General features: G+C 45.5%; 2 protein-coding genes across 2 annotated transcripts; one reads left to right on the top strand and one right to left on the bottom strand.

The window, feature by feature from the left end:
* Positions 1–3745: 3745 nt before the first annotated feature.
* Positions 3746–5716, bottom strand: LOC124471020 (H-2 class II histocompatibility antigen, A-U alpha chain-like). Its single transcript, XM_047025309.1, has 4 exons — positions 5577–5716; positions 5054–5299; positions 4679–4960; positions 3746–4496 (listed from the first exon to the last, which is right to left on the bottom strand). Exons 1-4 carry the CDS (start codon positions 5632–5634, stop codon positions 4375–4377), a joined length of 708 nt encoding a protein of 235 aa, XP_046881265.1. The 5' UTR covers positions 5635–5716; the 3' UTR covers positions 3746–4374.
* Positions 5717–14093: 8377 nt separating this feature from the next.
* Positions 14094–22005, top strand: LOC124470891 (matrix remodeling-associated protein 8-like). Its single transcript, XM_047025079.1, has 12 exons — positions 14094–14407; positions 15373–15399; positions 15715–16020; positions 16136–16237; positions 16624–16754; positions 17116–17295; positions 17471–17672; positions 20344–20487; positions 20586–20616; positions 20729–20814; positions 20899–20976; positions 21130–22005. The coding sequence occupies exons 1-12, from the start codon at positions 14359–14361 to the stop codon at positions 21153–21155; spliced, it is 1362 nt and encodes a 453-aa protein (XP_046881035.1). The 5' UTR covers positions 14094–14358; the 3' UTR covers positions 21156–22005.
* Positions 22006–22948: the final 943 nt, after the last annotated feature.

Consider the following 22948-nt stretch of genomic DNA (forward strand, 5'->3'; position numbering starts at 1 on the left):
AAGAACACCCTTTGAAACAAAGAACCCCCCTTGAAACAAGCTACTGTAACAACGTTGTCACTGGCAGTATTTCAGATGGAATTGCGATTCAAATAGTACCGTCTGCTAACTGAAAATAAGCCCCCCAAAACGTAAATAAGTTCGATATTAATTTAGGGGTACATGGCTAATTCAAAAGCAGTTTGCTAGAGGCAAGCTAGCTGCTGTTGCTATCCACACTTCACTGATTGTTTGAAAGCGCCGGAAATGAGAACGTCTCTTTTGTAAGGGATAATGTATAGAACGCCGGTCATTATCAGGAAAATGAGCCCCGCCAGGGCGAACATCACCTCGACGAGAAGCGGAGGGGTTTTGTTTCGCCCTGAAGGGTCTTATTTTCCCAATAATGACCGGCGTTCTATGCATTATCCCGCTTATTACACGACTACTTGCCAATAAAAATAACTTAACACAGTTTGTCTGTTTACAATGTATTTGTTACCATTCGTATTGTTGATCAGCAGAGAAATTGTTCGCCATCCGAAGCAAAAAGGCCACTTCCCTTGACAGCGGTCAAATGTGCATAGCAACGGTCAAATATGAGAAAATTGTTCACCGCAGAACGTTGGGATGCTCCATTCAAGTAAATGGAGCATTCTGCAGCATTAAAGAACAGCCATAGACATAATAAAGCCATAGCTGTGGCAATGTGTGGCATTGAAGACAGTACTGTAGCCATGGGCGTCAGCAGCATTTTGAGAGTGGGGGTGACACATTATGCGGGGGGTCTGGGGGTTGTTCACCTAGAATTTTTTTAAAGATGTAGATGCAATTTCCTGCATTCTGGTGCATTTACCACAACAATTTACCATAGTTGTAATACATATACTGAGGGGCTGGGACATTAAAATATTTTGAAAACTAAACTTCCCAATAAGCAATGGGACATCTTTAACTACCTGTCACCTTTCAGCACTCACCTCAGCAACAGAGCTGTCTCCACTGCCCCTGCATGCTGCCCCTGCCTCTGACTCACTCTCAATCTCTACCACCTATATCAGGAGACATGGAGATGCATTGAGCATTCTTTCATATTGATAATAATAAGCTTAATGTAGATTTTTCATATGAAGATTTCTGAGACGTAAATCATGTTATCAGCATATAAAATTCAGAATTGGTAGGCTATAGGTTTAGTAGCCTAATAATTATGTAGGCTACATAAAAAAAGCATCTCCCTAAAGCATGACTGGACAGTTCAGAAATGATCAAATTTGTGTTCAAACCTGTAGTCTTTTCCACAGATCACATCCTTAGGATGTAAGCTTTCAGAAAATACATGGTTTAGGTGGTTGAATCAGTTTCCCTAAATGGCCTAGCCCAAAAAGGTATCAGCCATATAGCCTACTCCATTTACCAATACCGAATTTATTATGCATGGGCAGCATACTAATGGAGAGTCTCTTGTCTCATTAGATAACATCCTACAGGGTATAAGCTTTCAGAGGATATATGGTTTTAATGGTTGAATCAGTTTTGCCTTCATGTTACAGACTAACATGTAACAATAAAATTCTGCGAATTGCCAAAATTACAAGTTGGGCAACCTTATTTAAATTGGAAGACAATGTTAGACAAACTAGACAAACTAGCATGTTAGCTAAGGTTAACTCCAGATTAGCTCACGGTTGTTGTGGCAATAAAAAAAACACCAGCAATTTATTTTGTAGCTACTTGGAAAAAACATATTTGTCATCTCTTTCTGCCTGAAACAGACGCCTAAGTCTGAACACGGCCAAAATCACAACATATGTCAGACCCAGATTAAGAAATCAACAAATACTGTTCCACTTGTAATGGGTAAATAAAGTATGGTATAGCCTAGTGCTAGATGAAGGTAAAAAGCCTGTTTATCTAGCTAGCAATAATCATAATGTTTGCAGAAGTATCTTTGTGACTTAACTAACGCTATTATAGTCAGAGAATGTCTCATAAGGGTGCTTTGGCCACTGAAGGGAAAACTGGGCAACTTTGACTTAGACTTACTTTCCTCTTCGTCGAAAAAACCCTCCTTATGTCCATCTCGTCTGTGGAACAGTCATGTCTGAAGTGCTAGCTACAAGCGCCATATCGTCATAAAATTTCCCTCTTTCAGTTTTTTCGTGTAAAATTGAACTATAAAATTACGAAAATACTAGCTACTATGAGCTTTCTAGCAAGGCTGCCGCCTAAAATACTAGGCGGTCTCACGGTGTCACGGGCGACCCGCACTCGTTCAAATTACAAAGACTTTCACGACCTAAATCAAAAATCCGAGATGGCAGTTCCATTCGAAATCGCTTTCTCAACAAAGCCAAATATTTGGGATTTTTTGGGGGTGGTATTTTTCCACTCATAATCCAATCTAATAATATCAGCGTAGTAGCTATAGAGCTATCATATTTTGCTGTGGCAATGGAGTTCAGCTTAGTAGTCACTAATCAGATAGCTTCACCTATTGAAAGACTTTTGATTGAAGTAAAGGGTAGTGTCTTACATGTGCCGCCGTTTGACATCCTACGAACTGTTAACAGCTGTGGAAATGTATTTTTAGCTAGTCTTCTAGACTAGGCTACAGTACAGCGTTGCAGTGAGCTACACTGGTTTGAAACCACAGGTAATGATAATTTCACCAACAAATCGTTTAGTTGTAATCTAATGTCATAATAAATCCTACAACGAAAACGTTTTTGTAAGGAATGTTTATTTTAACAATTGAAAATAGATGCATCATAGACCGCAGTACAGTAGTATGTGTGGCCTGGGCAACAGAGGCTAATGTCATGATGCTAATGCTTCAGTGAAATTGTAGACTACCGTTTCCGAAAGTAGATGTAACGCTACTTCCTTAATAATATTACCTTATATTGTACATTACACATCACAATTGTGTGTCATATCACAAAGTAAAATGAGCAAATAGTTATCACCCAGGCCTGTTTGCTTGTGGCGTTTCTGCAGCTGCCTTACAGAAGTTAGCTTAGCCATCTCCCAGAAGTTAACGAGCTGCTAAACTAATGTTCTGCTAGAGATGGTCACGCGAGTTTTGAGATGGTCACGCGATTCTTCGTGACGTTAGTGACGTTAGTGACTGTGGCTAGCAAGTTAGCCACCGTTAGCTTCACTTTTCGCCACAAAAACGTAATTTCTACTAAACCGTGCAACGGAACGTAAATCCCAATACAAGCAACTCAATCGCTACCAAGACGAAACCTTTGACACCTAGGTTGCCTATGTAGTCCAAATATTGACAACATTTTAGGGGTGGGAAAATAAATAAATAATAATAATATATATGTGAGATAACAATGGTTGTGCCCTTGCCAAAGCACACCCAATTAACTTTTAAACAAATAAGAAAGCTCAGTTGTGTATTTTACTTAAAATGTTTGTTACCCAAACACTTATCTCTCTCCCCCCCCCCCCCCCCCCCCCCCCCCCTCCACACACACGTCTCAAGAGGTTGACAAATGTGTAACTTTGTTTATGCTTAGTTGACATTTTGTTTAATTATGTATCATACATGATTCATCAGGTCATGTGTGACAGGTGCTGGTATTGTGGTGCGCAAATAGGTTGTGATCATTTTGAAGTTTTTACAAAGTGCAGGTTGTAGTTCAAATTATTTATCAGACATTGAAAACTTGCAACACATTGTAACTGCAGAAGCAAGCTAAATGCTCTAAAACTGTTTGGCTAAGGATGGCATACAAACACATACAACAAATAGTATTAATCTGTCATTTATTGTTCACATCTGTCAAGAAACACAAGTCTGCATGCAATTGCACATGTCATGAAAACATTTTTGCAATAATAACTATTATTTTTGCTAGAAATTGGTGTTTGGACTATTTTGTAAATTAAATGAGAGATCAGAGAAATCAAAGAATAACTCATCAGATGTCTATTCAGAGTAGAGATTATTATTGTATTCATATTTAAATAAATTATTTGTTAACTTTAATATTTAAGTTAAGATACTCAATAATTACAATGAGGTACAACTACATTTTTTATTTGTTATATTTAACACAATTAAGCTGCTATTGAAGAATATATTGTTTGTCCACTAGGTACTGATACAATCTTAAGATAAGCACTGTTGCTATAGTAAAGCACAAGAATAGGAAAATATATTGATTTAGAAGCAATTATTAATGACAAACTGCAGCCCATTAGAATCCAGAACAAATGCAGTTACTGCCTTGAGACCATTTACGTTTTGTATTATTCATGTCCAAGTAATTAAGATTACCCAAAAACGTATGTAATGCCCCCCCCCCCCCCCCACACACACACACCTCGAGGTGAAATAACTGATTATCTCCACTCTTATCATATTGTCATGTGGTCTCAGTTGCACTCATTTCCTTTGATGAGGAAGAATGTTCCAGCAGCCACGCCCAGTAGTCCCACTGTCAGGCCCACTCCACAGAACACAGCAGGACCCACACTGGGCACACTCACCTCCACATCTGGAGAGGAACACACACATGGACAGACATACTAGATTTTAGATGGAATTGGGAAAATACACATACTGCTGCTTGTAAGTCTGAAGATCTCTAATCTTTACATAAAAACATTTCTAGATATAAGAATGAGTGACCAATATTTTAGTTTTTAGAGTGATTTTCACTCATCTAGTGTGCCTCACCCCAGATCCGTGTGAGAGGCTCAGTGAGGGACCTGTGCTGCACACTGCAGCTGTAGATGTCTCCCTCCCCAGGGGTGAAGGTCAGCCTGGAGACCTGGTTAAAGGTGGAGTCTTTGTTGAGGTAGGGAATGTTGATACTGACTCCCTCTGTCACGTTCTCACCGTTCCTGGTCCACCAGACTGTCACAGGGGCAGGGAAGAACCCAGTCACGTGACAGATGAGAGTGTTCTCCACCCCCAGCTCCACATCGTCTCTGGTGTAGATGATGCTGTGGGGGGTGTCTGTAGAGAAACACACCTGTCATCATTCAGTACCTCCATGTCTCTGTGGTTTACAATGCACAAATAAGTTCTTTCTATCAAATTGTCTCTTACCTAATGTAGTTGGAGGGTTTTTATAAGCTTTTATGGATACGGCTAGGTTTCCTCTGCAGACCTCTCGATTTGCCAGAGCACTTTCATAAAGTCCAGGGTAAGTGATGGGGTCAGCAAACGGAGGCAGTGCATTCACAGCCTTCTGCTTGGTGAAGTCTGCGTACGCCATCACTTCACCATCTAGTCCATACATATTTTCTGCATCTGTATCAGAGCACCCGCTGATATAGATATCCTCATGCATAACTGGAGAAAAGGGACAAGAAGAGAACGCTCTGGTAAAGACTTGTACACATCACTACATACTTCATTATTCAGGACACAATTCTCTATGAATCAAAAGTATCAATAACTTAGCATCTAGAAGGGAATCTGAATGATGTTTTAATCTCCATATCAGTTTTGTCTTTCAACAGCAGGTAACCATGGCAGGACCAAGACTACGTCCTGTCCCTAGAAAAACTACTTAACAGTTTACCAGATTCATTAAAGTAGACAGTTAACATAAACATGATGTACTTACTTAGTGCTTCTACACACAGTAGACAGGAGAGCACGAGGACAGTTCCAAATCCCTTCATGTTGTGACTTCACAGAGAGGAGGACTGAGCAGGCTTCAGTTACAGAACAGTCTGACACTTTCTTTATTCTGAACAGTCTCTGGTCTGTCATTGGTCTGTTTAGTTGTCAGCTGTTTCTAGGTCGAGTGCTCCCCACATGGCTGTTCAGGCTTGTACTGTACATGGACGGTAGATGATGATGAACTCTCATCATAGGCTAGAATAGAATACTGTTGTAGAGAATGTTTGTAGTCCACCACTATACGCAGAAAAGGGGTGACAGAAGCTTCTTTCTGACCACCTGATTGTTAGATTGATGTGGACTTTATGTGTATCTCACATGAAGCACATTAGTGTGTGGGAGGCAGTTCCCTTTAAATGTTATAGCAAATAACTTTTACAGCATTTTGCTGTTTTGCATTTCAAATGTATTTTACTATTGCAACACTATCTTGGGTGATAAATTATTAAAACTAATGTTTAAGTCATTATTCTTTTTATATACATTATATTAATAGAGCATTTCAAAGCAATTCATAACAAAACACAATGGATTAGCCCTAATCCCTTATCTTAAAGGACCTGTTGGGTGTTACTGTAGCCATGTCAAGCAGAGTGTTTGGAAGTCCCCTACAACATTAAACCTACTTGAGAGAACCAACCTGTCCAGTCTAACCAACCTGTCCAGTCTAACCAGCCTGGATAAGTCCCTGCATTATGAAACACTGCTGAGCCAAATCAAAGCTTCAGACTATTACTAACACCCTCTGGTCACCATGAAGAAAAACAGTTAAAGCAACATCAACTCTAACTGCCCGTTTAAACATGCTTTGTGTTTTATGTATTTTCTTTATGTGTATGGTGAAACTACCTGAACATGGATGCACATAGGTCATGTCAGGTAATCAAAGGTAATCCTACACATACAGTATTACTGTAAGCATAAAACACAACCACATCATTATTGATACTGTCAATAAAATATATTTTTTCACACCATAGGCCATTAAACTACACATCCTTCCCAGAGACCTTTATAAAAGTAAGACACAACATGGTTAAAAACCACAACCCAATTCCAGCAGCTGACCTGGATTCAGCTGTTGGGAGACAGCAGAGGGACGACCACTTGGTACATCTGGAAATGACACACACACCGGGGCCTTGGGGCTTTGCTCCAGTGGAGAAGGGAGGCCGACAGTGAGGAAGTCGTCTAGGAGATGGAGGGGACCTGTGGACTCGCTGAGGAGGGGTTCCAGCGGAGTGCTTCAAGAAACACGAAGATGTACGGCCTGCTTTTGCATCCAATGCCAGGCGGACGGCAAGCAGTTTGAGTCCTGCCAGTGAACCCCAAGAAAAAACCCAGAAAGGCGGGCGGGAGGGCCTCGAACGCGGGCCCAAGGCCCGCAGGGTCGAGGGAGCAGGAGGAGCGAGAGAGGATCCCGCCACAGAAAGAGCATGCATGGAAGCTCCGGCAGGCAGACTAGGACCAGCCATCGAAATTGCGACGGACCACCAGGATCGGAGCCCGCGGGGCTGGACAGGAGGGGCAGCAGGGAGGGGCAGGGGAAGGAGGGCCAGAGGAGGTGAAAGGGGGCCAGGCGGGAACCAGGGGCCAGGTGTGGGGGCCAGGACCGGACACCCCAGGGCCGGACGGGAAGGAAAGCGGGGGCGGAGAGGACAGCGAAACCCGAGGAGGACAGGGCCACGGGGCACAGCAACGGTGCGGGGGGCAGCAACCCGGGATGGGAGGAGAAGGACAGCCAGGACTACTTAACCACCCTGGGGGACGGCCGCCCGGAGGGAGGCAGACACGGGGTAGAGGGGGCCACGTAGCGGATAGCGGGAGGCGTCGCTGGCAGCGCGAAGGCAGGGGCGACAGGGCCCCGACAGGAAAGGCAGCAGCCGGGGTGGGCAGGATGGCCGGAACGGAGCCACCTGCAGGAGGGAAGGCACAGGGCAAGGGCAGAGGGGCGCAGCCCGGAGGAGGCAGGGCCAGTCCAGAGCAAACAGGGCAAGGCGGCAGGGCCAGGCGGCAGGGCGGGGCAAGGCCAGGCGCAGGGCGGTGAGGAGCGAACACTGCGAACAGGGCAGGAAGGTCAACAAGGGCAAGAGCCAAACCAGGGGAACAGGGGCCGGGGGCGAGACAGCAATCCGCCAGGCACAGCCCAGCACCTGGCAGCGGAAGAGGCAGGGCGGGGCGGGAGGCGGGAGCAGGCAGGGTGCCGACGGGAACGGCAGCGGCCGGAGCGGGTGGGCTGCCCGGAGCTACCTGCAGGAAGGAGGCACAGGGCAAGGTTAGAGGGGTACAGCCCTGAGGGGGCAGGGTCAGACCGGAGCGAGCAGGGGCAAGAACAGGGCCGGGGTCGGAGCACCCCAGGAGGCGACGAACACCGCAATGGCAGGAAGGTCGGCGAGGGTAGTAGCCGGGGCAGGAGAACAGGGGGCACGGGCTAGGCAAGAGGCAGGAAGCCGCCCATGAGGATAGCAGCCCAGACGGAGGGAGACACAGGGAAGGGCCAGGAGGTAAAAGCGGGCGGGGACAGGCGCCGTGGCCAGCGTGAAGGCGGAAGCAGGAGCGGGCAGGGACCCGACGGGAAAAGGGCAGCAGCCAGGGCGGGGGGGCATCAGGAGGGAGCCACCTACAGAGGAAAAAGCACAGGACACGGACGCGTGGCCCGGAAACAGGGCGGGAAGGTCAGCGAGGGCGGGAGCCGAAGCCGGGGCAGGGAGAGAGACGGGCGAGCAGGGTGCAGGAACCCGTGGGGCAGCAGTAAAGGGGCAGTACGGGCGGGAGCGGGGAGGTACGCCGGCCCCCGGACTCCCCGAAGCAGAGGGAGAACAGCCTGGCCCGAAACGGATCCCGAGCCCAGAGGAGGCGCTGCAGGCCAGCGACGGTCCAACCCGAAGGCAGCGCCTGGAGGCTCGAGGTGTAGGGCCGCGGGGCGGGCGGAGCCAGGCGCAGCGGAGCAGGGGACGGGGGGCCATCTGGAGCAGCAGCCAGGGGGGGGGGGGGGGGGGGGGGGGGAGTCAGCCGGAGCGGAGCCATCTGCAAGGAGAAAAGCACAGGACACGGTCAGGGGCGGCATGGCCCGGAGCAGGCGGGGCCGGGACAGTGCACGCAGAGGCAGGTGCGGGGCAGGGGGGCACCAAGAAGGCGAGGAATGCCGTGAACGGGGCAGAGAGGACAGCGAGGGCGAGAGCCGAAGCCGGGGCAGGGGGAGGCAGGCAAGGCAGGGGGCGGGAACCCACGGGGCACGGCCCGCAGAAAACGGGGCGAGCAGAACAGCAGCAAGCACAGGGAGGGAGGGAGGGGATCATTTATGGGATCATCCTACATACCTGCATCATAGAAAATAGTCTTTTATTTCACACAAGTAGTCTGACAAATTCCAAAAATGTTGAATGATTTTAGAATACAAACTTTACAAACATTAAATCTTAACTCCTAAATTAAAATGTCTCCCATTGACAATGTGCATTTCATTGAGTAAAATACAGTATTGTGTATTTCAACCCATTCTATATTTCAATCCATGCATGTCCAGTATGATGGCAGTCAGTCTAGGCAGCATGTTTCTGTTCCCTGTGCTGCTCTGTGGTCTGTCCTGTTCCTCATTCCTGCCCTCATCTCAGGGCCAGTCAGACCTGCTAGGGAGAGCAGGGTGTTTACCTCAAACCACCTCTGCTACATGAGCTCTGGAAAGTCCCACAACTATACTTTCACTTCAGTAGCCTAACCACACAGCCAATGAAAGGATTTGTTTCTGTTGCTAGGTAAGCTATGATTCTAACATTGCAAGCTGAGAGGTGTAAGGGTTTACCATGGCAGGGTCTTAGAGTCTGAGCAGTACAATAGCTATGTAGCATCTACTATTTAGCATTAACAGTCATTACAAGAAGATGACAAATGCATGTGTTCTACACATTGTATCAGTGTGTGTTAAGTATAGCGTCCATGAACCCTACAGAGGCCATGTCAAGACCTTCAAAAGATTACACACGACTCGGGGTCAAATGATCCCCCAGCATCGCTGACAGTCAACTGAAAATAACATTCACAACAGGAGCGACTGCTTGCCAACTCAGTAAAATGCCACCACCCAATAATAATTGAAGACATGATACTACTGCATGCAAAGAAGTGGAAGTGAAACATTGTTGGGACTGTTTTACTCTCAGTCCAACACCATGAAGGCATGACAAACAAGATGAACTGATGAGGCTAGCATCAAAGAGAAAGTAGTGGAGCTGCCAGACTCTAATCCATATTTTGTGTTGTACTGGATACATGTTGCATTACAGAGGGAAAGAGAGGGAAAGAGGAGGAATATACGTTTTTGTGTGTATGTTCTGAAGGTGTTTGAGTGTGAATGTGAGCCTGTGTGTTTTGTGTATGGGTATAACCTAACTATACCCTCTCTACTTATCTACCTCAGAGATCACAACATCAAAGTCTGTCCGTATGTTGTATTATGGTCATGGTTCTGCTCTGCATAAACTACCCAGTAGTGTGAACATAGTTGTAGTCTGTAGTTTTTTTGCATTTATCTCAAAAGAGACCTGGATTGAATTAAGGCTCAGAATATGAAATAACTGGATGGAAACGGCCTTTACTGTTAAAGAAATCACCGTTTTTTATTATTATTTTTCCATTCAGTTTTTCGTCCATGTGGCCGGGAAAGCACCCTAACTTGGAACATGGATGCAAAGAGGTCATATCAGGCCATCAAAGGTAATCCTACACATACAGTATCAAGCATAAAATACCACCACATCATTATTGATACTGTCAATAAAAGATCATTTTCATACCATAGACCATTAAACTACACATCCTCCCCAGAGACCTTTATGAAGTAAGTGACAACATGGTTAAAAACCACAACTTAATGACAAACTACAAAGAAGTGTAAGTGATACATTAATGATGTTGTTTCATTCTGTAACAAACCCCAACACCATGAAGCCAAGGCATGACAAGCAGGATGACCAGAGGAGCCCAGCAGCACCAGCACAGAGAGAGAAGCTGCTGGAGCTGCAGCTGACCTGGAATCAGCTGCTGGAGCTGCAGCTGACCTGGAATCAGCTGCTGGAGCTGGAGCTGCAGCTGACCTGGAATCAGCTGCTGGAGCTGCAGCTGACCTGGAATCAGCTGCTGGGAGGCAGCAGAGCGACGACCACTTGGTACATCTGGGAATGACACACACAGGGGCTGAATACTGGTGGGCACAAACATGACTCAAGGAAGAGCATCACCCAGAGAGATGAGAACAACATACAGAGCAAGCAGCTGACTGGTAGACTCAGATTCACATCCTTAATAGTAGATACCTCATCCTATGGTCAGGTCAGACAGCTACATGATCAGACTTTGTGTCTCTATGTGCAGTTATGGGCCTGCTTCCAACTGCTTCAGTTAGCCTCCACCACCAGCTGAATACTGTCATATGCATAAGTAACAATAATCCTCACAATGATGGTGCAGGTACAGTATAGTGCACTGAACCTCCTAGAAAAATAATATCTAGAAAAATCCCCCTCCACCAGCATTACTTTGAACAAACATATGGACTGACTATTACTATAACTTTCTTTATTATTAAGGGATCATCACTCATACTACATGCATCATAGCATATAGTGATTTGACTGAAGTAGCTTGACAAATTCCTAAAATGTTGAATGATTTTAGAATACAAACAAACATTTACAAATGTTTAATCTTAACTAATAGGTTAAAATGTCTCCCAGTGACAATGTGCAGTTCATTAAGTAAAATACAGTATCATTATGTGTTCCAGCCTTTCCTAAGCCATTCTCCATTTTAATCCATGCAGGTCCAGTATGATGGCAGTCAGTCTAGGCAGCATGTTTCTGTTCCCTGTGCTGCTCTGTGGTCTGTCCTGTTCCTCATTCCTGCCCTCATCTCAGGGCCAGTCAGACCTGCTAGGGAGAGCAGGGTGTTTACCTCAAACCACCTCTGCTACATGAGCTCTGGAAAGTCCCACAACTATACTTTCACGTCAGTAGCCTAACCACACAGCCAATGAAAGGATTTGTTTCTGTTGCTAGGTAAGCCATGATTCTAACATTGCAAGCTGAGAGGTGTAAGGGTTTTCCATGGCAGGGTCTTAGAGTCTGAGCAGTACAATAGCTATGTAGCATCTACTATTTAGCATTAACAGTCATTACAAGAAGATGACAAATGCATGTGTTCTACACATTGTATCAGTGTGTGTTAAGTATAGCGTCCATGAACCCTACAGAGGCCATGTCAAGACCTTTAAAAGATTACACACGACTCGGGGTCAAATGATCCCCCAGCATCGCTGACAGTCAACTGAAAATAACGTTCACAACAGGAGGGACTGCTTGCCAACTCAGTAAAATGCCACCACCCAATAATAATTGAAGACATGATACTACTGCATGCAAAGAAGTGGAAGTGAAACATTGTTGGGACTGTTTAACCCTCAGTCCAACACCATGAAGGCATTACAAGCAAGATGAACTGATGAGGCTAGCATCAAAGAGAAAGTAGTGGCGCTGCTAGACTCTAATCCATATTGTGTGTAGTACTGGATACATTTTGCATTACAGAGGGAAAGAGCAGGCATATATGTTTTTGTGTGTATGTTCTGAAGGTGTTTGAGTGTGAATGTGTGCAAGGGGAATGGGTATAACTGAACTATACCCTCACTCCTTGTTCACTTCAGACATCACATCATCAAAGTCTGCCTCTTTGTTGTATTATGGTTGTGTTTCCACTCTGCATACACTACCCAGTAGTATGAACATAGTTGTTTTTTTTATTAATCTCGAAAGAGACCTGGATTGAAATAAGGCTCGGTATATGAAATGACGGATGGGATGGGAACGGCCTTTACTGTTATTGAAAATCACCGTTTTTTTGTTATTGTTTTCCATTCAGTATTTCCTCCATGTGGCCGGGAAAGTACCAAGACTTTAATTTCACTTCTGTATTCACCCAACCAATGAGATATTTGATGTGGAGTTTTTCCTTCTTCTGTCATTTGTTGTCGGGTGGTGTGGTTCTGATCCCACAAGAAAAGACAAGAGTGGCTGGGGCACAGGATGCAAGCAGAAGGATTTAGCACCCTCTACTGAGCCTACAGGGTCACTACAACTCTGAGATGACACGGCTCTGCTCACCTTAAACACTCACACACACATCATCATTTTACACTCATTATTTATTTTTTTGCATTATAGGTCAATCATACCTAATTATGAATGTTTCATAAAACAGAATAGCATGTTTTCACTACCCTTATTTAGCCTACTCTTGATCTAAAACCCCATACCGGGAGTCAGGTGGCTAAACGGTGAGGGAGTCGGGCTAGTAATCAGAAGGTCGCCAGTTCGATTCCCGGCTGTGCCACATGACGTTGTGTCCTTGGGCAAGGCACTTCACCCTACTTGCCTCGGGGGAATGTCCCTGTACTTACTGTAAGTCGCTCTGGATAAGAGCGTCTGCTAAATGACTAAATGTAAATGTAAATGTAAATGTACCTGGTTAGTAATATGTTTTCATAAAAGTAAATCAGGCTAATAAACTAATACAAACATATAAATAATATTTACAAATATACAAACATGTCTGTACCTTAACCCCCATGAAATGCCTTATTTTCTGGCAGTGTCAGAGGAAACACTTGTGTCATTTGACCTAATCCTGAACCAGTTGACCTGAGAATACAGGCAAACAGTAACAACTGGGTAGTTATACATATGAAGACTGTCATAACCTATGGAAACAGACAAATGCTGGTTTCACAGGATACAGACCAGCACATAAAACTAGGTCTATACACAATGTGGCCCACATGTTGTAATCGCAGGTTTGGGTCAAACCCTGTAGAGGGCACTATTGCCCTGAGTTTCAGTAATGGGAAAATATTGGGATTGCATGATTATTATACATAAGAGAAAATTGTCATGAGTAAACTACAGTGAGAGTTAAAGTAAAAAGGAGATAAGAAAGCAAGATAATGTGTGTTTCTACATCTACATTTGTGAAAGAAAAGACCTAAGTTATTGTAAACAGTAGGCTATGGGTACACAGTTGTCTATGTACTATATACAGTATGGCAGGTGGGCCTCATTGACCTGAGCTACAACTCGTTTTTGAGTAACAAAGTGCCATAAATAGGGCTATATAATGAATTGAATATTTTGACTATAACTACTCTGGGTGTGGGAGAGGAAATGTGTCCATCTGATGACGTGCTTGAACGAAATGTTAGACCCCACAGTGTGGTTTTCACATTCATTTATTAGGACAGGGTTAGGCTACAAAACACCCAATATTTAATGAAAATTATGAAAAAAATCATGTGTCTTTAGATGTCCTGTCTGGACAAAGGCATGGAACCATGACAATCAGATTAAGTAAACTACATTTTTCAGAGAGAAAACGTGTAAATAGGTCTAATTCACCGGAACACAAACAGGAGGGGGAGAGGGTGAGTTAGGGGAGCAATGGGCTGGAGTTGGGGTAGGCCTATAGTAGCCTACCGGGGGTGGACTTCGGGAGAAGAAGTAGACGGTAGAAAACTTTTGTTCATTTTCCGTTGCAAATCGGTTTAGTTGCATTTAATGTGGTTCATCAAACAACAAACAATAGTGTCTTCCACTGTTGTCGCTGGCTGACAAATAGACAATTGATGAGCGACCGTATTTAACTTTTCGCTCTCCGGGGAAACTGCGCCGCGCTTCGATATGAAGAGTCTGGCGGAGCTGATTGCCCATTGTCTTCTCTGGGTTCAAAGTGAGTAACTTTTCCTAATACTGATGAAAAACTGTTGTTTTGGCTTTTTGCTCCGCAAACAACGTGTTTTGTGTGAGTACATTGGCTATAGGTCATGTGTGGGCATTTTATTGGGCTGTTGTGGGTCGCAAAACTGCATGTTTAAAATGAGAAACGTTAAACCACATTAGTTAATATATGGAGTAATTTTCTAAATGTGTACCTATGTTGGAAATATGCATAAAAGGTGACAAGGTTTATCCTAGACATGTATCCTCCAGCTCCTCTGTCTCTCTCGCTCTCTCACTTTTTCTCGCTCCCTCGCTCTCGCTCTCTCTTTCTCCTAGTTTTTTCTCTCTTTCTTTCTTCCCCGTGTCTCCCAGACCGTCCAGGCCAGACAGACCCAGAGAGATGGCCTGTTGCAGGTGTTACAGGAGAGTCAGGATGGGATGAGGGGGAGCAGAGTCAGTCCAGACTGGGCTGGCTGGCCTCAGGGCAGATGGACCATTTGGACAGAGATAAGGATCAATGTCCTCATTCAACTGGAACATCCTCTGCAACATTAGTTTTGGTTCATGGATGTTGTCCAATTAGAGCTGATCTCCTCGTGGAGTCACAGTCCTAATCAGGGTAGAGGTTTGTCATATCTCTGATCCAAGGAGCTGGAGAGTGGTTACTCCACTCCTCAGATCTACAGAATCAACGCAGCAAAGAGGAAATAGACCTCCTGGAATGCCTGTAAGGGGCCTCATTGTGATGATGATGCCCCACAGTGTTCCAGATGGTGGAGCTTGTAGGAGCAGTAAAACAGCAGCATGTTGCTGGTGTGTTTCATTAGTCAAGAGTCCTGTGGAGTCAGGGGGGTCACTATGACATGAGGAGACCTGTTTGGATCTATTGATGTGTCTGAAACGTCAGTGTTGTATCCCTGTGTGTGTGTATGTTCGTGTCTGGGTAAATGATTGTGTTTCATGTTTCTTTTACAGTTCCAGCTGCCTTTTTCATCCCTGCCGGTGAGAATTCTCCCAATTCTACAGCTGTGTGTTGTGTGTTGTGTGTTGTGTATGTGTGTTGAAATGCATTGTCATTCATGTCTGGCCTGACAATAAGTGGTGTGCAAATATTCAGTACATGACTCCCAAATCCTTCTTTTCTTTCTGTCTGTCTCTCAATCTATATTCCCTCCTGTCTCTCTCTCTCTCTCTGTCTCTCTCTCTCTCTCTCTCTCTCTCTCTCTCTCTCTCTCTCTCTCTCTCTCTCTCTCTGTCTCTCTCTCTGTCTCTCTCTGTCTGTCTCCCTCTCTGTCTCTCTCCCCGTCTCTGTCTCAGTCCTGGCCCAGTCAGACGGCAGCAGTAGTGTGGTGGTGGCGGGCTACAACGTGAGCGCCCCTGCTGGTTCCAGGGTGGTACTGCAGTGTGTGAGTGGGAGGATGGTGTGGACCAGGGACAGGCTGAGGGACAGGCAGAGGGTGGTCCACTGGGACCTGTATCGAGCTGGGCCAGACTACGCCATGGAGAGGGTGGCAGACATGTTCTCAGCTGGAGACCAGCGCATCTACAACTCCTACAACCAGGGCAGGGTCAGCCTCAGCCAATCAGCTTTCAGCAACGGCAACTTCTCCTTGGTCATCAGAGGTGAGACGGTAAATGTCCCACTCATGGGCTGTGACCACTATGTCATGCTGCTTACAATGCACAGTGTTGGATAAGCGTGTGCTTACTGTGTGTGTTTGTGTGTGTGTGTCTGTAGATGTGGCGATGACTGACAGGGGTTTGTACTCCTGTAATCTGCATCATCACTACTGTCACCTGTATGACACAGTCAGGATACAACTCAACGTTACCAAGTCTCGTGAGTACCTCCACCTCATACACTCCTGGTCACCTCTGTCCCTGTGAACTCTGCACCAGCTCTCTCTGTCTGTGGTCAAAGGGATGGTTGTGAACATGTTGTTGTCCTAACCATGTCCATTTATGCTGTGATTCTAACCTGTAGTCATGGTGACTATGTGGTTATGTGGTCCTAACCTATGGTCACGATGGCTGTGTGGTTATGTGGTCCTAACCTATGGTCACGGTGGCTGTGTGGTTATGTGGTCCTAACCTATGGTCACGGTGGCTGTGTGGTTATGTGGTACTAACCACCTGTGGTCATAGTGATGGTTATGTGGTCCTAACGTGTGGTCATGGTGGTTGTGTGGTCATGTGGTCCTAACCCCCTCTGTCACTGTGTTCCAGGTCGTAAGGAGCAGAGGTTCTGGGATGGTCACAAGGCGGTCTATGTAGTCCTGCTAGGCAGCACAGTGATGCTGCCCTGTGTCAACAGAAAGAGCGTCTGGACGGAGGGGGGCAGTGAGGAGGAGCAGCAGGTGTGTGTGTCTGTTACTGTGTGTGTCTGTTATCATGTGTGTCTGTTATCATGTGTGTGTGTTAACATGTGTGCCTGTTACTATGTGTGTCTGTTACTGTGTGTGTGTTAACATGGGTGTCTGTTACTGTGTGTGTGTTAACATGGGTGTCTGTTACTATGTGTGTCTGTTACCGTGTGCGTTTGTTAACATGTGTCTGTTACTATGTGTGTCTGTTACTATGTGTCTATACAGCACTGCACACACGTTTCTCTTCATTTAAGAAACTGAAGGCTCTATAAACACTAGCGCTAGGTGACCCCATCCCTCTGTGAGTGTGACTGGTCCCCCCCCCCTCTCCTGCGTCTTCCTGCTGGGTCAGGTGGTCCACTGGGACCGGCAGCCCCCGGGGGTGCGTCACGACCGCGCTGACCGCCTGGTGGACCTGTACGCCTCGGGGGAGCAGCGCAGCTACGGACCCCTCTTCCTCCAGAGGAAGATGAACATCAGCTCCTTGGCCTTCTCACAGGGAGACTTCTCTCTGGCTATATCTGATCTACAGGTCTGTCTGTGTGGGTCCCTTTGAAAGGCAGTTTCAATAGTTTAATACTGTACGCTGAGGATATTTTGTCATCCATACTGCTCAAATTACCACAGCTGGGGTATTGAATATTGTGTCTGACTGTGTGCGTGTGTGTGTGTGTGTGTGTGTATGTGTGTGTGTGTGTGATGTCCAGCCGTCAGACCAGGGGGTGTATTCCTGCCACCTCCACCACCACTACTGTGGTCTTCACGAGAGACGAGAGTTTCAGCTGACTGTCGGACCAGCCCAGCCCCAGCCCCAGCCCCAGCCCCAGCCTCAGCCCCAGCCCCAGCCTCAGCCCCAGCCTCAGCCCCAGCCCACCCGACCACCCAGAGCACTGCCCAACGAAGATAAAGGTGAGGTCTGAAACAGACACACACACATTTACAAATATATGCCATATATATAATATATACCACCCTCAGTTCACAACACTTTCACAGTGCAAACCATAGTGTTGGGATGACAGGATGTGAGAGTGTGTTGTGTTGCAGCAGAGACCTCCAGCTGCTCCATCGCCTTGTGTCTCCCTTATTCCTTCTCAACCCCTGTCCTCAAACATGAAGGACGGACACAACTTTCTCCCTGCAGAGGGGAGTGGAGGAGGGGGGGGGGGGGAGGCAAGAGGTGGGGGGCTGCAAGTTTTTGTTAGAGGATTCTGTGTTTTATGAGCAGTTCTTACTGCCTTGTCAGCTTGTCCGGCGCCAGACCCCTAAACCACTCTCCGCCCCCCCCCCCCCACCCATCCAAACCTCAACCAAGCACCACCCTCCTCACAACCAACACTAAACCTCCTCAGCCCCCCCTCCCCCTTCTTTACCATCCTGTAGAATCCCATGAAATCCTACAGATGGGAAAATGGAGAGGGTGAAGGAATGTGTTAGTGTATGTGTACATGCACATGTTTGTGTGCGTGTGTTCTGGATGTTGTTGAACTGTCTAAAGCCACTCTGAGGATCTGGTTTTGTCTTCACTGACTCAGTCTGTTCTCCACAGACCTCCCTTGCCTCCTGTATGTCTCACTTTGTCTCCCGTCCACTCTCACTACTTTTAACTCCCATTCCTAGTTGACTTCCTTTCATCATCTGTTTCTCTCGTCGTGCCTGTGTAGAGAAGGGGTGGAGAAACACACACGGAGCGATGGGTAGGCATCAGGCTTGTAGTACAGTCTGCCAGGCCAGGGCAAGCTTCTTATAGAATGAGAAACACACACAGTCTATTTAAGAAAGAAAGAAAGAAAGAAAGAAAGAGTAGTTGGTTGGTGCGGTTTCAAAGCTACTAATAGGTGAATTTGGCTAAATCATTTAGGATGTATGAGCAATGTCTGAGATTGGGGGCAAGTCTCTGTTAGTGTTTGTGTGTAGTAGTAGTAGTGCTCTAGTGTTTTGTCTGCTGTAGTGTTTCTGCCTGCTGTAGTGTTTTTGTCTGCTGTAGTGGGTCTGTCTGCTGTAGTGTTTCTGTCTGCTGTAGTGTTTCTGTCTGCTGTAGTGTTTCTGCCTGCTGTATTGTTTCTGTCTGCTGTAGTGTTTCTGTCTGCTGTAGTGTTTCTGTCTCCTGTAGTGTTTCTGTCTGCTGTAGTGCCCTGGTAGCTTGCTGCCCTCTGATCTAGCTCTGTCTGCTCGGCTGTTGCTTTTGGCCCAGACAGGACATTCTGAAGGAGTTACAGCATTTTTTCGCCCTCCCCCCTTTCTGTCTCTGTCTCTCTCTCTTTCTCCATTTCTGGTTTTCTCCTCTTCGTCTTTGAAGATCTCAGTTTTGGTCATATCCTACCATACGCTTTCTTAGGTTGTTTCTTTCTTCTCTCTCTTATCCCCAAAGCTGTCCCCCAGTGTCATTTTTTATCTTGTTTTCGTCGTCTCATTCTCTCGTTTTCTAAAATAAAGAAATAATCCAGTCGTTAATGGACAGGCAGGAAGTTTGCTTCATGCTTCATCTGTACAACAGCTGGAGAGACAGAGACAGAGAGAGACAGAGAGAGAGAGAGACAGAGAGAGAGAGAGACAGAGAGAGAGAGAGAGAGAGAGAGAGAGAGAGAGAGAGAGAGAGAGAGAGAGAGAGATGAAGGAAGAAAGGAGGTGGCTGAAACACGGAAAGTGAAAGATGTAGGTCACCCCTCCCACCCTTTAGGTCCTTTGCATAGTGTTGTTGTGGAAGCGATCCAACTTTAGACACACACACTGCAGAATAAAGACAAACACAAGCTGCCATGAAGTTCTGTGCAGAACCTTTTAGGTTGTATTATGTTAATGGTATTCATGCTTGCTTTGTGTGTTACATTGTGAAAACGGTGTGAGTCTGCCTACAGAATAAACAGTTTAAAGCTCCCCTCTCCTTCAGCTGCTCTCCCTCCACTCCTATCACTGTCCTTCCTTTATTCCCCTCTTCCCTCCCCCTCCCCCCAGCCCACTCTCTCTGTTTTACTGCCAGGAAAAGTAAATCACAGCATGACTTCAGGTCTGGAACTCATCTTGGCTCTAACACGCTGGCTCAAAGCTGCACAGCTGCCTCTAGCCTTGCTCATTTATAATGAGTCAGAAGGAAACAAACCGCCCAATGGCTCCACTTCTCACCTGTCAGCATAACAGCTCACGGCTACTGGTAGTTTCCTGATTGTTGTGCGGAGTTGTGAAAAACTCAAAATGTTTGTTTGGCAAAATGTTGTGGTATGACAGCAAGGCAAAACATCTAGAAGGAACTTGACCTAATAACTCAAACACACACTGTACATACACATAGTCATACACAGAGAACGATGACAACACAACATGATCACACGAGAGAGCACGATGACAAAGAGCATTGATTTTTTCAAGAAAGATAACTTCCACAGACTACATAGAGACCAGTTGACATCAGATGACATCTTTGATTTCTTTATCTGCCTCAAACACACACACACACACACACACTTACCTCTTACTCATACACCTTTACACTGGTCAGGAGGAAAGGAAGGAAGGAAGGAAGGAAGGAAGGATGGGATGATGGATGAATAACCCTAACTGGTAATATGTTTCTCCTTCTTAGACCCCAACAGAGTCATCAATGTCATCCTGCCTGACCAGCGACATCACTTCCTGCTGCCGCTGGGCTACGTCCTGACTACTCTCCTTCTCCTGGCCTTCGTCATCCTCATCATCATCCTCATCAATCGCCGACACACAAGCAGAGGTCTAAGCTTGGCTTTGTATGACCATGACTCAGACTATGAATTGACAATGCATGCACGACTGAATGGATGAATGCTGACCTGTAATACTGCCTTTCAGACATGGAGTTTTATCCACAGACATCAGAAAGGTACAACACACACACACTGTCACACACTGACACACAAACAACTATATGCTGACATGGATACATGCATTAATGACCCCACAAACATCCTCTTATATTCTCCCCTCTGTTGAAGGTCCAACAGAAGTCCCAAAACCTCCAACGAGTTTGAGATGGAGGTCTCTGAGGTGAAGACAACCAACCAGGAGGACACTATCCTGGGTTAGTGAGTGTCTGCTTTGTCTAGTGTGTCTGTTGGTCTGTCGTTCTGTCTGGGCGTGTCTGACCTTTTTCTCTGTGTCTTAGAGTACAAGAACAATCTTCTGAAAGAGAAGGCCCAGATATCCACTCTCACTCTGCCTAAAGTCATTGACCTGGACAAAGGTAGTAACACACACACACTTTTTGGGGGTTTGTTTAAGTGGTTTTGGTTACTTTAAATGGTTTGGGTTGAGATATCATGTTGTTTCATAACAGCTCTGTCTCTCTTCTCATCCTGTCTCTCTGCTTCCTGTCTCTTTGTTTCCTGTCTCTCAGAGATGGACAAGGTGATGTGGAAGTGAGAGAGGGTGAGCCACTGGCTGGTCCAGGGGCAACAATACCTACCACCTGACCTGCAGGAGACAAAGCCAGACAGGGGATGCAAAGGAGGAGGATTGAGGGAAGGATTGATGGATGTGTTCAGACTTATAGAGGGAAGCGGAGGCTTGACTGTGAGAAGAGAGAGAGAGTTGACAGTTTAAAACATAAAGTCCCCCCCCTCTCTCTCTGCTGTGTATTAGTTTAACTGCGACAGCAGTCCACTCTGAAAGTCCGGTATTTTCCACGGTTTTATAACAAAACAAACCAGTTCATACCCACACAGGACTCATAGACAACTGACAGTTGGTTCGGAACTGTCAATCTAAATGTATTTTTTATTGTTAATATCATACAGTTAAACATCAACATTTCATTAATTGTTCATATTTTTGTCATGAAAAGTACTTTTTCAATTCAACCTTTAGGTGCAACTATTTATTAACAAGATGACAAATAGTCCACCAAAATCTAATTGATACAGGGTAACAGTCCTCCATCTAGTGGCTACTGAAAGCATAGCCATGACGAGGGCTAAATTGTTGGTAGAATTGGTTAAAAACAAAAATAAATGGTCGACCAAAGCACATTGGGGTCTGGATCCAATCCTCATTCTACTTTGATACGTTTTAAAGTTTTGTACCAGTGTATGCTGACATTATAATTTTAATTTTTGCTTAAATTGACTGAAACCTCTTAGTCTGTTCTTGTTCTTTGAGACATCTCACATTTACCGTAACGTGCCTTTTGTGCTTCATTTTTGTATATGTGTATTAGCCACGTATGATTTGTATCTAATACACTTTCTACAATATTAAACTAAGTTGCCTGATACCTTGAAGAAACCTTTTCTATCTTCTGCTAAAACTATGTAGTGGGTAAATGGCAATGACAGATAACATACACACACACTCAAACACTGAATAAGTAAATATTAGTAGATACTAAATTCATGTATTTGTGATACCACCATGTTTTAACCATATTTTTTATTGGCAGTAAGATCAATTCAGAGTGGCTGTGTGGTTTTATGAATGAATCCCTGAGTCAGCTGCACAGTGTCATGACGCACTCCCTGCCTGCCAGCCTGACCTGTGAGGAGTGAGTCTGTCTAACAGGAGGAGGTATCCTGCATTTACATCCACACCTATTAACCAGAGATACGAGTCTGGCTTTCTTTTTATCACACACACACAATTTGTCACACAGACAAATACAGTACATGGACTTATTTTGTTGGTCACACACACACGCACACACACTCAACTGAAAGGGTTGCAGTGAATCCTATCCTCCTTGATTTACAGGGATGACGGCACTGACTCCATAAACCCCCACAGGTTAGAGTCAGAAGAGAGCGAGGGCTGGGAGGATGAATAAATGTATTGATACACTTCATTTATCTACATTTTGTTTATCATTAGAATACAAAAGAGAGACATAGAGAGTGAGAGTCTATGATTTGCCATGGGAACGGCAAGGCCTTTAACTCAACCAGACTGATGAACGTCCACTCTGGTGTGTTCTCATGTTTAGCTTGGCTTTCCCCTTAAGTCTATTAGTATTCATGGAGCCACGTGTGTTATAGCGAGGTCAATCTCCTGCAGCCAGTAAAACAACCAAGCATATATATGCAAACCCTGTTAACTACGTTACCCATAAACCCCCTGGATAGAGCACCTTCACCATAAACCTGGAGAGCACACACACACAAACACACGCTGGGCTGTCATACACCTCTCCTACTCCTGGGATTGAAGATTTACTGAGTCAGGGG

The sequence above is a fragment of the Hypomesus transpacificus genome, chromosome 9, assembly GCF_021917145.1.
Source record: "Hypomesus transpacificus isolate Combined female chromosome 9, fHypTra1, whole genome shotgun sequence".
Lineage (NCBI taxonomy): Eukaryota > Metazoa > Chordata > Actinopteri > Osmeriformes > Osmeridae > Hypomesus > Hypomesus transpacificus.

What these genes read in the sequence shown, in the direction of transcription:
- LOC124471020 (XM_047025309.1), bottom strand. Translation starts at nt 5,634, where the DNA reads ATGAAGGGATTTGGAACTGTCCTCGTGCTCTCCTGTCTACTGTGTGTA. An exon ending in ACTGTGTGTAGAAGCACTAA is followed by an intron (nt 5,300 to 5,576) that starts GTAAGTACATCA and finishes CCTTTTCTCCAG; the next exon opens with TTATGCATGAGGATATCTAT. An exon ending in GCCTCTCACACGGATCTGGG is followed by an intron (nt 4,497 to 4,678) that starts GTGAGGCACACT and finishes GTTCCTCTCCAG; the next exon opens with ATGTGGAGGTGAGTGTGCCC.
- LOC124470891 (XM_047025079.1), top strand. Translation starts at nt 14,359, where the DNA reads ATGAAGAGTCTGGCGGAGCTGATTGCCCATTGTCTTCTCTGGGTTCAA. An exon ending in TGCCTTTTTCATCCCTGCCG is followed by an intron (nt 15,400 to 15,714) that starts GTGAGAATTCTC and finishes TCTCTGTCTCAG; the next exon opens with TCCTGGCCCAGTCAGACGGC. An exon ending in AGTCATTGACCTGGACAAAG is followed by an intron (nt 20,977 to 21,129) that starts GTAGTAACACAC and finishes CCTGTCTCTCAG; the next exon opens with AGATGGACAAGGTGATGTGG.